This window comes from Strix aluco, chromosome 27, assembly GCF_031877795.1.
Source record: "Strix aluco isolate bStrAlu1 chromosome 27, bStrAlu1.hap1, whole genome shotgun sequence".
NCBI lineage: Eukaryota > Metazoa > Chordata > Aves > Strigiformes > Strigidae > Strix > Strix aluco.
In genome coordinates, this window is record NC_133957.1 from 1713724 (window position 1) to 1729552 (window position 15829).

The 15829-nt window shown below is 46.5% G+C and overlaps 1 protein-coding gene across 1 annotated transcript; it reads right to left on the reverse strand.

Annotated features, from left to right (window-relative positions):
* Positions 1-5180: 5180 nt before the first annotated feature.
* On the reverse strand, positions 5181-7243 carry HOXC12 (homeobox C12). Its single transcript, XM_074807664.1, has 2 exons — positions 6626-7243; positions 5181-5875 (listed from the first exon to the last, which is right to left on the reverse strand). The coding sequence occupies exons 1-2, from the start codon at positions 7188-7190 to the stop codon at positions 5637-5639; spliced, it is 804 nt and encodes a 267-aa protein (XP_074663765.1). The 5' UTR covers positions 7191-7243; the 3' UTR covers positions 5181-5636.
* Between the last annotated feature and the right edge of the window lie 8586 nt (positions 7244-15829).

The following is a 15829-nucleotide window of genomic DNA, read 5'->3' on the forward strand; positions in this document are numbered from 1 at the left end:
TGCTCGCAGACTGACTGATTAAACTTTGCTTAAAGCGGCTCTTAATGTCTCTGAAAGGAGCTCAGCGCTAAGTCGGGTTTTGCAGAGTTCAAAGAAATCAGACATTTCTTCAGCACAAAGGTGTCAAGAACGTATCTTCTGGCTCGGGGGAAAAAAAAATACCCTTTTTGTATTCCCGCTTTGCACATTCTATTTGCCATATTGACTATACGCTGAAAGTACCGAAACAGAGATAAATCCCTAAAATTGACCCTCACTCATGAATATTTTCTACGATTTTTGCAGTAGCTGTGAAATAGCACCTCGATCTTTGTCATTAACGGTAGAAATATTCCTCGTAATTAAAGAGATGAGGGTTTTCTCCCCTCGCTAACGAATTCATTTTAAAGCCGGAGCAATGAAATACGCCGCCGAATAAAAGAAACCAGCCCAGAAATAATACAGATTTTACGGCGAAGCAACAATTTGTTCTATCCGCTCGCTGGTAATAAATAAGTTTTATCTATTTTCGTGAGTGTTTGAATGTCTTTGAAATCCAACTATTCCTGTTCAAGGTGAACCGACTTATAATATAGACAATTTATGTCACCCTGTAGCACTCAAATCTGTTAGGCATAATTCCTCCTCCTGCCCATTTTCCTGCCAGATTGGCGCAGGGACATAGGAAGAAGGAAATAAAAGTGGATAAAAGTCTAATTTGAGTTTGCTTGTACAATATATATGTACATATATTCTCCTGGAGCGAGAGAAACAGAGGGAAAGTGTGTGCCCCCGTGTTAAAAAAGACAAAATATAAAGTAGAAAAAGTAACTATTACAGGAAAAACTTGAATTTTTACTCCGTAGAAACCCCAAACCCTGCAGATTTCCCCAACTACTGCTTCTTTATATTCCCAAACTTAAATCTCTCTGGAGGGGTGGTTGGGGTTTGCCGCTGGGGCCCATTCCTAGAGAAATATTTCCTTTCCTCCTTCTTCCTCTCCTGTCCAAATCCAGCAGCTCCTGGGGGGGGGGAAAAAAAAAAAAAAAAGAAGGGAAAAAAAAAAAAAAATGAAACTGCTCAGGACTGGATAAATCCTCTTACATTTTTGGAAGACCTGAAGTGCACCCACCTTGTGTTGGGGAATCCTTCTCTGAGGAAGCGGAGAAGAATGTATGAATTTATCTTAATCGTGTGTTTTCCGCAGAAAAAGTGATCTTAACTGCATCAGGCTGAGGCTCAGGTCGGTGGCTCCCAGTGTGCCCAGACTGGAGGTTGGGCTGAGCTGGGGGTTACTGGGCTTGGGTTGGATACGGCCAGGACTGGGGGAAGGATGAGTTGATTCACCGTGGTTTACTTTGACATTTCTTTGATAAATATCCCTTATCGATCTTCTAAAAGCTTTTTTTCCTGCCTCTAAGAAGTGTGTGGCATCTCCCCCGAAAGCAAAAAGCAGAGAATCCATTATATCTAAATATCCGCTTGGAGAGAGATCGAGGAAATCGTAATCTAATTTATTTAAATTGGCCTGACGGGGTTATTTTTTCCTCTTGTTAAATGAATTTGCTGCGAATTTACGCCGAAGAAACGCAATAACGCTGGTCCTAATAACCATAACCATAACAATAAGCATCAACATGCCCGAATCTAAACCCAGTCTAATATATTTCCAATTTAAGAGCCGCGCTTTCACGTCTCATTCCCATCTTAAAGTCATACCCAGGATTTCTTTGACGTTCCTCCGGTTCCTGTGTCTATAAGGAGAGCAGCCATGTAGCAGTTCCATACGTACACAGGGACCGTGGGAGCCCCTGGGCAGGGAGCTGCTTCCAGGAGAGGTACAGTCCCCCTGTACCCTCCACCAGAGACAAAAGCATCCCCATTAGCCCATATTCAAGCTTTTTTAGAAAAAAAATAATAGCAAATAGCATCCCGGTTGAGTTTTGCTTCCAATTAATGCTCCGTGCACGAGTATAACTCTCATTAAACCAGCAATTTGGAGATTAATTTATGCTTCTTGTTTCCCCAGGATTTTTCTAATTATATTTAGAGCGACGCAGCAAGCGATATTTCTCTCCTTTTACAACGCATTTTACACATCCATTTAATTACTTTTTTTTTCTTTCTTTCTTTCTTTTCTTTTTTTTTTTTTTTTTTTTACCAGAAGATGATCTACAAGCCACAGAAGGCAAGGCTGGCCAATATATTTTTTTGTTACTCTTTTATTAACCTTGCAAGTTAATACTAATTTTAAATAGTAAACAGTAAATCACCAAGTAGAGGTTTGGGCGATTTTATTTATTATCAAGAAATCACATAATAATACATTATTTTTTTAATTATTATTATTATTGTGAAGCAACTTTTTACATGACTATATAAAGCCAGAACGTGCTATAACAGACATTTGCATAGACCCTACATAGAATAGCTTGAGGTAAGAAACATTACAGATGAACTATACTGCGAGGGATGCATATTAACAACGCACCAACCTAGACTAGGGGGTACAAGCAGAAAAAACAACGCCACGTCCACGGAGAACAAACACAGAACAACCAGAAATCCCACCGAGCCGCCTTTTTAAAGCAATCTGGAAGAGAATATTGCATATATTTTCATTTTCTTCGGCATTTTCTCTAGGGGTTGCTGCTGGTGCCTTGGCCTTTGTGTTGGGGGAGAGGTGGTTTGGTTTTTTTTTTTTTTTCGGGGGATACAAGTGCCCCTCGGTGGGTGAAGAATAACGAAACGGATTGATTTGTTTTTTGGGATGGTGGGATTGAAATCCAACACAGCACTGCTGACATCTCACCGTAACTCACCCTCGTTCCTACCTTCCTCAATCCCCGGCCCCCATCCCCACCGCTGCCTCATTGCGGGTGGAGGGGGGGCTGTTGGGACCTCAGAACAGCAAAACCTGCCTGGATTTGGTCCTTTTTTTTTTTTTTTTTTTTTTCCCCCCGTGGAATTACACACCCCCCCCTGGTCCCCACTGCACAGCCCCAAGTCCCCTCTCTGCGGAGCCAGCTCAGCCCTGCGACCCGGCGCCAAGGTGCTCTGAAAACACCCAAAGCCACAAACCACCCCCCAAAATTTCCCCCCCACGACCACCCCGCAAAATCTCCTCCCACACCCACGCACCCCCCCGCCAAATCTCCCCAAGACATTGCATTCCTCCACATCGCCTTCCTCTTTTTCATTGCACATGGTCGAGCTGGAGCATCTCGAGGTGTATCTCCATATATGTGTGTTTTAACACATTCTAGGCTTTATTGCACGGTATCGCGACAGGCGATACCCTCCGCGGCGGCTGTTTTGTGTGGGAGGAGGGGGCAAAACGGGACCCTCACCCAGAAGCCAACATTGAAGGAGGAGATGGGGGGGGTCTCTCTTTGCAAAAACAAGTGGAAGGAAATAAAGCTGTGACATTTGCCGGGTTGGGAATTAAAAAAAAAAAAATAATAAAAGGGCAAAAAGAAGGGGAAGCAGCCGGGGAAGGGATGCGGATGAAGGGAGGAGGGTCTGCTGGGTGCTCCTGCAGAAATAAAACTGAAGGAAAAGGCTCCTTTCAGCCCAGGGAGGGATTTTTTTTTTTTTTTAAGGAGTCGGCTCCATCCTTTGCAGCTCGTAAATAAAAGCATTCCTCGGCGCTGCTGGTCATGACCATGAACGCGGGGAAGCGGGAGCACGTGGTGAGCATCCAGACTTCCCAGAAAACGCTGCTTTGCCATAAAATTAATCCCCCCTCCGATATAAAACGAATGGAGCAAAGCGCGGCGTGGCAAAGCGCTGGGCTGCAGCACCGCTGCCCCCCTTTCTCCTTCAGCCTGAACTAAAAATTCCTATTTTCCCCCCTTTTTATCCTAAATTACAATTTCCCATGCAGGCAAAGCTCCTCAGGGCCCTAAACCTGCTGCTCCCCCCCGTCCTAACACCCCCCCCCCTCCCCCCCTCGCTTTCCCCCGACCTAAAAGTGCCTTGAACACAGACCTGACAGGGAATCACGAAAATCGGTGGTTTTCCCCAGAAAATCCGAGCATACGTACAAAAAGAACGCGTCGCATCCTACCAGGCCCCTCTCTATTGCTCTGAAAGGGAAAAAGCCAGACAGGGGTTTAGGGAGCCAACCCCCCCCGACCCCCAAAGACCGAAACCTCTTCTTAAAGTCCCTGTTCGCAGCTAGCGGGACTCTAGGGAGGTAAAAAGAGCATCGCCTTTGCTAGAAACCTGCAGTTTTTTACTCTGATGGGCAGCTGGGGAAGGAAGACAAAGCTGAATGAGATATATTTCCTTAAAAAAACCCGCAATCTCTCTTTTTTTTTTTTTTTTTTTTTTTTTTTAAGTTGAGAATATAGCACCCAGGCGACAAATCGCATCTTCCGAGTTATCCCAGGGAAGGAGAGATGCGACTCGCCCAGACTCCAAGAGCTGTTATCACCGGAGGGTACAAAAAAGGATTTTTTTCCTACCTATTTTCTTACGTTGTCATCAATAAACACAGTAAAACAGCATACATACTCCGTCAGCAGAGCTGTCGCAAAGAAATATCTTTTTTTTTTTTTTTAAGAGGAAGGATACAATTTGAGGGTAGTGCAGAGAAACGCTGTGAATTCAGAGAAAGAAAAAAAAAAAATCTCCGAAAGGCTCAGTTTACGTGAAAGGAAATTTAGAGGTTTTTTTTCCTGGGAGGGTTTTTTAGGGGCGTGCGTGTGCGTTTTCCTTCTCCTTGTGACATTCTGGCGTTGAGGACAACACCACCGCCTGCATCAAAGCCTCATATCTACAGGGACATAGTGTGATACACAAACCTCATATATTATATAGATATATACCATATACACCGGATATATACACAGCCTTTGTCTCTCGCCTCTTCCTAGAGATCCTGATTAAGCCTAGACACCTTGATCAGCCGCAAACTCACAAATTAGGCTGAGAAAAACACACCTTGGGTCACACCGTGCACTGAAAAAAAGCATCTTCCATAAGGATGCGGGGCCGGTCCTTTAGGACAACGTGCCCCATCCTCTTCCCTATATTTTTTTCCCCCTATTCCTTTATTTTTGCTCTTTTCCCCTCCCGCTCACCCACTAAACGCCAAACCAGCCCTAAACCCTGCGTGGCAGCCCAGGAGAGGGTCCAGGATCCACCCTCATCCCCCCCAACCCCGGTCTCGCCGCCAACCGAAGCCGGGCGGGGGTGAAGGGGCGGGGGGGGGGGGGGAGCGGGGGGGGAAGCGGGACCGGCGGCCCCCGACGGCCCCGACGGTGCCCGGCGCTGCACGGAAACCCTACCTGTGCTGCTGGCAAAGGCAAAGCGGCTAAAGTCGCGCTCAAAACCTCCCCTTCAGCCCGCCGAGCATCTCTGGAAGCCGTCTGTCCCCCCGCGGTCCCGGCGGAGAAGATGCATTATTTAATTTTTTTTTTTTTCCTCGCTGTCGGGTTTCATATTTTAAGGGAAACTGGTTATTTATTAATATTATTTCTTTATTCATTGATGTCTGGGTAAGGAAGGGTGGGGGGATTAAGAGTGATCAGGTAAAGTCCCGGGAGCTCGGGTGAACGCTAAAGAGTCTATGTGGGCTTTTTTTTGTTGTTGCGTGGTTTTTTTTTTTTTTTTTTTTTTTTTTAATACCCGACACGGACGCTTTTAAAACTTTAAAAGAAAGAAAGGGCTTGCTCTCTCAGGAGGAGTCTTTTCTTTTTCATACGCCGGTTCTGGAACCAGATCTTCACCTGCTGGTCGCTCAGGTTTAATCGGTCTGAGAGCTCCCTCCTTCTTTGGCGAGTAATGAATTCATTGACCATAAACTCCCCTTCCAGCTCTGCCAGCTGCAGTTTGGAATAGGGTTTTCGTTTTTTCCGGGATCGTGTGTGCATCGGGTACCAAGGAGCACCTGGCAAAGGGGGAGCGAGAGTTGAACACTCGGCAAGTAAAAAATAAAACCTCTCCTCTTTAAAAAAAAAAAAAAAGGGGGGGGTACCTCAGCACTTCTTTTTTTTTTCACCTCTGCCCCCAGGGTCCCCCGCTGTTCTGTACTTAGGGATGGTCCCAGCTGCCTCCCAGGGCCACGGGTGACGCGTGGGGTGAGCCCATGAAGCAGAGGAAGGGAAAGGTGGGGAGCGTTATAACCGGGGCACGGAGCAGGAGCGAGCGACAAGGCTGGGACCCGCCGGGAGAAGCTCCACCGCCGCTTCAGCCCGGTAACAGGGGGAAACCTCTACCCCAATGCCAACTTTGAAGGCTGTGGGGTGTTTTTTTTAAGCATCCCGCCCTTCTCCCCCCTTCCGCGGGCAGACACACCTCTGCGATGTCCCCAAAAAGCCCCCGGACGCTCCGCCAACCCTCCGCGCCAGGCAGGGATGCACAACTACTGCCCTTCTCTGCGTCTCTCTCTCTCTCTTTTTTTTTTTTTTTTTTTTTTTTATGGGATATTTACATGTTTATAGCCTTTTCTTTTAAAAGAAGCACCACCTAATAAAACATTAGGGATTTCGGTGCTACCCCTAGTGGTCTCAGCACATATAGACACGCCGCTTCCCCTCGCTGAGCCCATGAATTCCACCACGGAGGAGCCCCAAACCGGCAAGTTTCCAAGCAAACCCCCCCCCAACACCACCAGCTCCAGCCCCGAGACCCTCCTTACCACCGTTGCCTAAAGTGCTGCCTTGGTTCAGGGGGGACACCAAACCCCCCGCTTCTCCGGTCGTGCCTTTATTCCCTTCATTGAGCAAGGAGGAGCTGGAGTCTGACTCCAAGGACTGGCAGGATGGAGGGTCGTGGGGCACCGCCTCGCTGCTCGGATAGTCATATTTGCTGAAATTGCCCCCCATGCCATTGGGGAGGCTGGATTCGAGGGGCAACAAGGCACTGTCCCTGCCCCTCTCCTCCCTCTTGAGCCCGGTGGTTTCGGAGCAGGTTTCCCGGTAATAACATTTGCTTTCCTCCACCCGGGCGAGGTCGCAGGCTCTGCCGAAGGAAGGGTTAATGGAGACGGGGCTGCTCAGGTAGGGCTGAGGGTACCCGTTGCAGGGCTCCGAGGATGCCCAGGGCAGGGAGCAGACGTTATCCCGTCGGGGGTAGGAGAGGGAAGGCAAACCGGGCAGCTGCCCTCCGGAGGCACGGAAATTAGGGAAGTAGAAGGTGTCTCCCGTGTGGATGTTCACCAGAGGTCCCACAAAGCCGGGATTAAGGAGGTTGTGCTCGCCCATTTCCGCGGGCCTGACCGAAAGCTTCTACTTTATTGCTATCTGACATTAAACATAGTTAAATCGACGGCTCGGCCCCATTGGTCCGGGGGGGTCACGTGAGCCCCAAATTGCGCTGGGAGGGAGGGGGGGGCCCTCCCCTCCCCTGGCAGCCGAGACAAAACACAACAGCAAGTTCCGCCTTTTTACGCCTTTTCTTCCCCCCCCCCCGGCCTTCTTCACCCCCCCATCATAAAAAATCATAAAAAATCCCATAAAGCATTTTATTTAAAAAAAAAAGAAAAAGGGCAACGGCTCCCAGCGCTGGCTTAAGAATCGCGAAGCGCCCTAAAATGTCATATTTAGCATAAAATAATCGATAGGCGAGGGTTTTGCCCCAAAACTGCTGCGCGCCCCACCCCCGGCAACACTTCGGGGCCCTCCACCATCTGCAAAAGCGAGGCTGGTTCTCATTAATTAGCTCCTTTATTAACTAAAACAGTTCGAATTTACAATATCTCCCCAATAAATTACTATTAGATATTGTGTCATATAAAGTTTACGGGCTTTTTAAGGAGACGAATGATGGTGCCCGCAACAGGCTCATATTTACGCGCGGTGGGATGGGAGAGTTGGAGGCTATTTGCGACCTTTTCTACTCTTTTATTATTATTATTATTATTATCATTTCCTCTCCCCTCTTCTCGGACTAAGCGGCTTTGTCGCGGGCTGGGGAAATGCAGCCTCTTCCCAGGCTCTTGCCACTCTCTCAGAAAGGGATGGAAGATTTTTTAACAGTCCTCAATTGCTTTTATTAATGATCTGTGTCGAATAAAGCAGCCAGAAGAACACGACTATACGTAGCTTTAATTTACCCGGTATATATTCCATATGCACTAAGGCGCGCACACGTATAGAATAAGTGTTCAAATCTCTTTTTTTTTGCTCGGTTGCTGGGAAAGAATAAAAATTATAGTCCTCCCCGCTCCATTTCTTTGGTCCCCACCCCTGGAAACAGAGGTACACGCACACACACACACACAGAGCTGGTTCCTCGCCACCTTATAGCAATATATTCTGCCCTCGTAACACTACAGAGCTCTTCTTCCCTCCCACCCATCGTCTTCTCCTGGTCGTACTGGAAAAGAGCTGCTGCAAAGGAATACAAGGGATGAAAAAAAAAAAAAATCAATATTGGCTTCTTTCAGCGCAAAATAAATACGTGGGGGGAAGAAAAAAAAAAAAGAAAAACACCACTGGGAGAGGTGCATTGTGTGGAGACCGGGAGCACGCAAAGACATTCGAGGGTAGTTTATGTTAGATATCTTTTCTGGAGTGGTTTTTTGCCTCTCTTTTTTTTTTTCTTGCTCCTTCCCCCCTCCTTTTTTTTTTTTTTTTTTTTTAAATATAAGAAACCAAAATGCCCACCCCGTTTGCTGGATTTTTGCATGGCTTTGCATTCCTCCCTGCCTTAAGCAACTCCCAAGCGCTCCCCTTGCCAGGTTGACTCTGCGAAGTACCGTAAATATTCCTGTAGAGGTAAAACCGCTCCGCGGGGGCGGAGGCGCTCCGCGGAGGCTGAGCAGGGCGGGTGCAGCCGCATCCCCCCAGCTGCTGCCTTCCCAGCCAACAACCACCCTCCCTCACCAATATTCTATATATTTCCCAAGCATGAAATAATCTTGTCCTCCTCTGGCAAGACACTGGGGCTTCAGCTAACCCCCCTCCCAGCCCTGCAAGAAAAATCAGGTGCCAATAAAATAACTCATTTCGGTGCTTTTTCGCCTTCCATGGACAGCTCCTGAAGGTGGAAAACCTATTTTCCATCTTTCCCATCCCTCTTTCTCCCTGGCACCTCTATGGATATGCTACATACATACCTTGCAGAGATACGTGCATACCTTCCTACTCGCTTTGCCTGCGAAGGAAGAAATACGACTACTAGAAATATTTTGCTAGAATGAAAGTTTAGCACTTTTTTTTTTTTTTTTTTTTTTAAAACCTTGCCAAGGAATTTTTCTCCCTGCAGGTATAAGGGAAAAAGCTGCTTGCAATTTCTCCAAGGGTGTCTTCTCGCTGCAGAAGAAGCGCTCGCAACGCTGGGCAAGCGTGGGGAGGAATAGTTTATATAAAAATGAGCACGTGATCCCCGGAGGTTGCCATCTGAATTGGCTTTGTTTGCTGTTTTTTTTAAAGAAAACCCTTCCTCTACCTTGCTCTTTTCTTCGCAAAATTCCCCATATAAGACGTGCCGGGGTGCTGCACGGCTTTGTTCTCCACCGGACCATTTTGGCTTCAGAGGAGTCTCTGGGTATTTGGGGTTTTTCCTCTTTATTCTTTTTTTTTTTTTTTTTCTAGGGTGAAATCAAAAATTTCATAAAATTTCACGTTTACCTCCAAGAAAACATTGGGGGGAGGCAGCTGCAGGGCTGAGCTACGGAGCAAGTGAACCACAAACTCCGCGCTGGAATCCCGCGTGGAGGGATAATGTCAGCGTGGGCATCACAGCAAGGGAGAGAGAAAAAAGCACCCGCAGTTCCCTTATTTATTTCTTTTTTTTTTTTTTTTTTTTTTTTTTAGAGCTGGGAAATGCTACAGCCGTGCTCAGAAATATATTAAGCGATGCAGAGCGTGGAGAGTAACTCCCTGCTCTTGGTGGCCTTGAATGGGGCTCCCCAGCTCAGCGCTGCTCCTGCTGCAAGCAGGCAGCAGGTCCAAGGAAAGGAGAAAAAAAAAAAAATCCTGAGGACTCTTAAGCAAAGCTGCCGCGCTTCCCCAGGAATTTCTTCCCCATTAAAAACGCATTTCCCAGTTCAGGTTGAGCGCTTGGGCTTTTCTAATGCTCAGCGCAGGCTGAGCTTAAAAATGTTTAAAAATTAAAGCCTGAGCCGAGTCCTCCTGCTTGGGGCACTGGCACTGCTGGCTTAGGCAGCCTCCTTCGTGCACAGCGCACCCCGACTGCCGGCTCTCCAAAAATATATCGCGATTTTTACCTCATATTGCTTTGAGCAACCTCCCGTCTTTTTTTTTCTGCGGTGTTCCTCCCCCCCCGCCCCAAAAAAAGATGCCCAGCCCAGCAAAAAATTCTCTGAGCCTTTCCCCATTTGTAGGAATCCCGGTTTTCAGGTAGAGAGACCTTCTCGACGCTGATATTTAATAATCCTCGGGGAGGGTTTCAATTTTTTCGCACCTTCACCAGTTACACAGGCAGCTTTCGGGAAATGCTGCTGGGAAGAAGCCGGGAGAAGCTCCCTGCCTGTGGGAGTCGGTCAAAAAACAGCCCCCGGGAAAAAAAGAGGGAGAGAAAAAGGCGCTGGAAAAGGAAGATTGCAACGTCTCAGTTCAAGGTCACTGTCTAGTGTAGTGAATAGGATCGACATCTTATGCTAATGACTGTCTCGGGTGAGCATCACTCCCTGCGCGGGGAAAACAACCACCGCAAGTTTTGGGTTGACTTTTCCCCTTTTTCCCCTGTTCGGGGGGTTTCTCCCTGCGCTCCTCCCTCCCTCCTCTTCCCGTTTTGCACCACTCTCTACCGAGCGTGAGAAATAAAATTTCCCCTTCCCCTCCTCCCGTATTTCATCTTCCCCTGCGCAGCCCGCGGGGCTGAGCTCGGCTGGCGGCTCCCACTTGAACAGGCTCTTTCTCCCCCCCCCCCCCCCCCCCCCAGCCTCGTCTCTTCAAGAAATCAAAAATCAAAATCAAAACCAAATCAATAAAAATGGCCCCAGCAAAACGGGAAGGACTTAGCCCCACTTTCGATTTTCTCCCAGAAAAGACCATGAAATTTAACCCTCATAGGGCAAAAATAGTCCTCAACGTATCTATTCCATCTTCCTGCCTGGAAAAGGAGGGGGGAAAAAGCAAATTAAAAGGTCTCCTTGTGCGTCCGCAGGTTAGAAAAACAGATCCCGTCATGGCTCAGCTTCTCTGCTCAACCGAGTTTCACCCCAAATTGGTTGGGAGTTGTAAGGAGTTGCGGTGACTCGAACAAGAAGTTAGCTGCCAGGGTCAAAAAGGAAGTATTTAGAATAAATATATAGATACATGACACGGGGAATAAAATAAAGACAGGCTTTGGAAAGGCCACAGAACTGTTATTTCGGGGTAGCTATATATCACGGAAACCTGCGCCGGCTTCTTTTTCTGATGGGGAAAATGCGTGTCCATAGACATCCTATAGATCCATAAGTGCACAAGACACCTTCTATATATCTATATAAGAGGGTAGTAAAATGGAAAAGGTAGGAGCTGCGTATTAAAATATATATATATATATATATATATATATATAAACATGGAAAAGTGGTAAATGGATGTGAATAAAAATGTCTACGACACTTCAGCTCCTCCAATATACAAATCATCTGGGGCAGCTTTCAGTTTTAACGAAGGCAGGTCCCAGCCTCGGTGCAGGGAATAGTTAAATGCCTGGAATATAATTATTTTTTTCCCCAGCTTTGCCAGCAGAGGAGCTTCTCCTCCTATTAGATTAATGTAAACTGATGCCTGCATCCTTTGTGAGGCAAAGGTCTAGTCCCCCAACTTTGGAGAAGTTTGCTTTGTCCGCCAGCTCTGTTTTGGGTGAGAAGTTGGCGTTTCATACTGTAATTCCCTTGGAGGGCTGAAAACCCCCAACAACTGTAACAACAAACCAGTTAATGGTCTAGAATTCACGACTCTCGAGCAAATCGCAATTGGAGAGGCTGCAAAGCGTGATCTCACTTATTTAATGTTCCTTGTAAAGGAAGAGAAAGTGGTGAGGAGGAAAGGGAGTTTATTAAACCCACGGCTGGTCCAACTGTGGCTGAGCCAACTGAGCTCCCCGCCAAGCAGCAGCTTCCCCCCGGAGTGGAGGCGACAGGAGACACGACATTTTGCTGGATATAATTCTTAAATACCCACAAACACGAGGGTTTCCCAAAATGTGCTGAACCACGTAGGCAAGGCGGTTTGTAAGCGGGGAACCAGCAGTGCGGTAGGAGTTTGTGGGATGTGTGTACACACACGCACCGTGTGGGCTGTCAGTGTCTTAAGAAATAATTTCTTGGCAAAGCGTTTAGAAGTCTCTTCTGTTTTGCTGCTAACAACAACAACAAAAAAATCGTCTTTTTTTTTAAGACAAAGCGCTTCCATAACAAATAGAAAGTTAACCAGCAAGAGTTATACTTACCTCTGCACTGAGCACAGGGCTGCGAGAGCAGAATTCCCCCTCCAGATTAGGAAGTTATGCTTTAAAAAATGCATTAGAGAAGAAGAATATACGCAGATGTGAGAGAGCGGAGAAAAAAAAAAGAAAAAAGAAAAGGAAAAAGGAAAAAATTAAAAAGGGAAGAGAAGGGGAAAGAAAGAAAAGAGAAAAGGAAAAATAAAAGAAAGGAAAGGGAAAAGGAAAGAAAAAATAAAAGAGAAGATAAAAGAAAAAATAGAAGAAAAAAGGATAGAAAAAAGGATAGAAGAAAGAAAGAAAGAAAGAAAGAAAGAAAGAAAGAAAGAAAGAAAGAGAAAGAAGAAAGAAAGAAAGAAAGAAAGAAAGAAAGAAAGAAAGAAAGAAAGAAAGAAAGAAAGAAAGAAAGAAAGAAAGAAAGAAAGAAAGAAAGAAAGAAAGAAAGAAAGAAAGAAAGAAAGAAAGAAAGAAAGAAAGAAAGAAAGAAAGAAAGAAAGAAGAGACAAGAAAAATAAGAAGAAAATGTCAGGGAAAAAAAAAAAAAAAAGGACGAGGGAATTCCCTTGTCCGGGATTTTACCATAAAGACTGCGGTTGGGAAGTTATTCAAAGTCCTCGATACAAAGGAAAGAAAAGGCTAAACTTGGGAAACTTCCTTTTCAGGGCTTTATTGTTGGCCATTAGCCCGCCTGTCTAGACTTCAAACAACACCTTGTTTATCTGTAAACAGGAGCGGGGGCTGCTTGGGGCTGGCTGGTGAGGAGAAGATCAAGGGTGAGGGTCCCCCCTCGCTGATTATCCCCGCAGCTCGTGATGTCAAGGTCAAACAACGCCTAGTCACGGTCAAGGGTAATACAAGAGTGACGTCACGGCCTGCTGACCTAATACCCGGCGAGCTCCGGGCAGGGCGTTCATGGATAAATAAGGAAAAGAGAAGGAAGAGATTCCCAGTGCCAATTCCTAACGGGGGTGCGAAGAAATAAGTGGAAAAAAGGTAGAAATTCATTGGGTTTGTGTTCCCGGGGGGGCACGTCTGAGGGAGCTCGGCTTCCGCGCCCGCGGAACTTCAGCGGGGAAATAAGGAGCTATTCCTCGGGGGTACGCGCAATTTTTATTTTAATTCCTTCTCCTCCAGGCAAGTGTCTCCTCCAATGCGCTTGGAAGAGGATGACCCAATAACTTGAGTTGGAGATTGTATTTTGCCCTTCTTCTGGAAAAAAACAACCCAAATCCACCGTGTCTGGGATCGGCGGGAAGGATTTGTCTCAAAAATTAACTGGGGGTATTATTTTTAACCGACCAGCCTCGAAAATACTTTTTTTTTTTCCTCCCAAAGCGCCGGGATTGAAGGGAGGACCAAGTGTCCGTGGGTGTGTGCGGAGGGAAGGGGAAGGTTTGTCCGTCCCCGTTCTCTCGCTGCCCCCGGGGGCCCGATCCTGGCCTCGCCCCGCCGCCATCCCGCCCCGACTCCAACCCCGACGGCGGGGGAAGATTCAGCCCCACTTTGGGGGGGGGGGCGAACCCCGAGGTCCTGAGGACGTCGGGGACGGGGTTCCCCTTCCCTGGGAGCTGCGGCCCCCCCCAAATCCCTCAGCATCGCCTGTCTGCCTCCGTGCGCCTTCCCGGCTCCTGGGCGGTGGGACAGCCCCCGCGGGGAGGATGGAGGGGTCGAGCGAGACAGGAAAAATCAGGATATTTTAAAAGATTACGGGGAATTTAAAATATTATGGTCAAAGGCAGGACAGCGCCTGGTTTCATCGTCTCGCCAATATCTACCAACCAAGACCATCAAAACCCCTTGGTGCCCTCAAGTGTAATGAATGAATTTCTTGTTTCTTCTCTGGTTTTGCGTTTGTTTTCTTTTTTTTTTTCCCTCCCCCCCCCCCCCTTTTCATTCCTCCCACAGGAATTGCAAGAGTGACAGACACACAAACCGATACACAGCCAGCCTTCTCCCTTTCCAACAAAATTAAACCACAATTGACAAAAACTTCCAGGATTGGAAAGTCCGTGAATAACTTGGGCTCAATTACCCACATCCATAAAGGAAAAAAAAAGTATTTATCCATATCCCCTCATTCCCTCCAATAACCTTCACCCAATAACCTCAGTTTCATCAACTTTTTTTTTTTTTTTCCCCCCCCCAGAAGCTGTGAAATTCAGGTACAATGAAGAGAACTAGAGCCACAGTGAACAACAACGCGCGCAGTCGGGATGTCGGATTTGGGCTTGTCTGGAGTTGCTCTCAGGCATTGCTGTGTCTGCACACACAGCAAGCTTTTTTTTTTTTTTTTTAAGAGGAAGAACTTTTTTTTTTTTTTTTTTTACACCCAAAACACATATTCTCGTGACTCTCGTGGGTTAGGGCAGGTTTTACCAACGACTTAATCCCGCTATAGCAGCGTCGATGGGTTTCTCGAGGTTTTGCGATATTTCCTAGCTGAGCATCTTAAAAAAAAAAAATTTTAAATAATAAGCTTTAAATCTCTGCCTGCGCTTCCAACCCACCGAAATTCTCCAAAAATCAAAGCGTCAGATCAACCCCCGGGTTTCTCCGCTCATCAGCTGCGTACTCGGAGAAACCCGGGGCTGGGGCGGGGGGAGAAATCAGGGACCCCCTTTTTGCCGCCCCCCCCCGAAGGGATGGGGATCTGGGAGGAGAGGATCCAACCGCCCCCCGCTTCACCCCATTCCCGGTGTGAGACAAAGCCGCGTCCCACCTTTCTGGAGATTTGGGGGAGCGTCTGAATCCAGAATGGGGCTTTCCCGGTATTTCTGGTGGCGGTGTGGGCTCCACAGGGCACAGCCACCGCCCTGAGCCCGCGGAGAGACGCTGCACGCCCCCCCCCAGCCTTTAGACTCAGTTCTAAAGCCATAGGTACATCCATAGGTGCGGTGCACACGGGGACAGACAGGCATGAGATTTACACACCACTTCGCATGATAATATAGAGGCTTGCACTTGCATATATGTATATGTTCAAATATATCTATTTAGAATTAAATAGATAAATAAATATATATTTATAATAAATGTATATATATTTATATATACATTTTTCTATATAAATATATGCGGTATATTGTAAGTGCTAGACCTATATACAGAGATACACGGATCGCCTTAATACCCAGCTATAAATTACACACTCACCTTCAAGCCCCTCACACATACATGTAACATATATATATATAAAAAAATATATATACACCGACGCCCAGATCATAAAAAGAAGCGGACATACACGGTTATATGCACATACCATTATACACCCTTGTATAAATGTGTATATATATATAAAATATATATTATATATACATGATATAATATATAATATTATATAATATATATGATATATATACGCATTTATGCATATCGGCTTGAACACCTAGGATATCCACGCGCATTTCTGGGCTAATCTTTTTTTCATACAGCTTCATATACCCTGTGCCTGCTCTGTCCGCCCCCTCACATAAATATATGCGCACACTCAACG

What these genes read in the sequence shown, in the direction of transcription:
- HOXC12 (XM_074807664.1), bottom strand. Translation starts at nt 7,190, where the DNA reads ATGGGCGAGCACAACCTCCTTAATCCCGGCTTTGTGGGACCTCTGGTG. An exon ending in CAGCACTTTAGGCAACGGTG is followed by an intron (nt 5,876 to 6,625) that starts GTAAGGAGGGTC and finishes CCCCTTTGCCAG; the next exon opens with GTGCTCCTTGGTACCCGATG.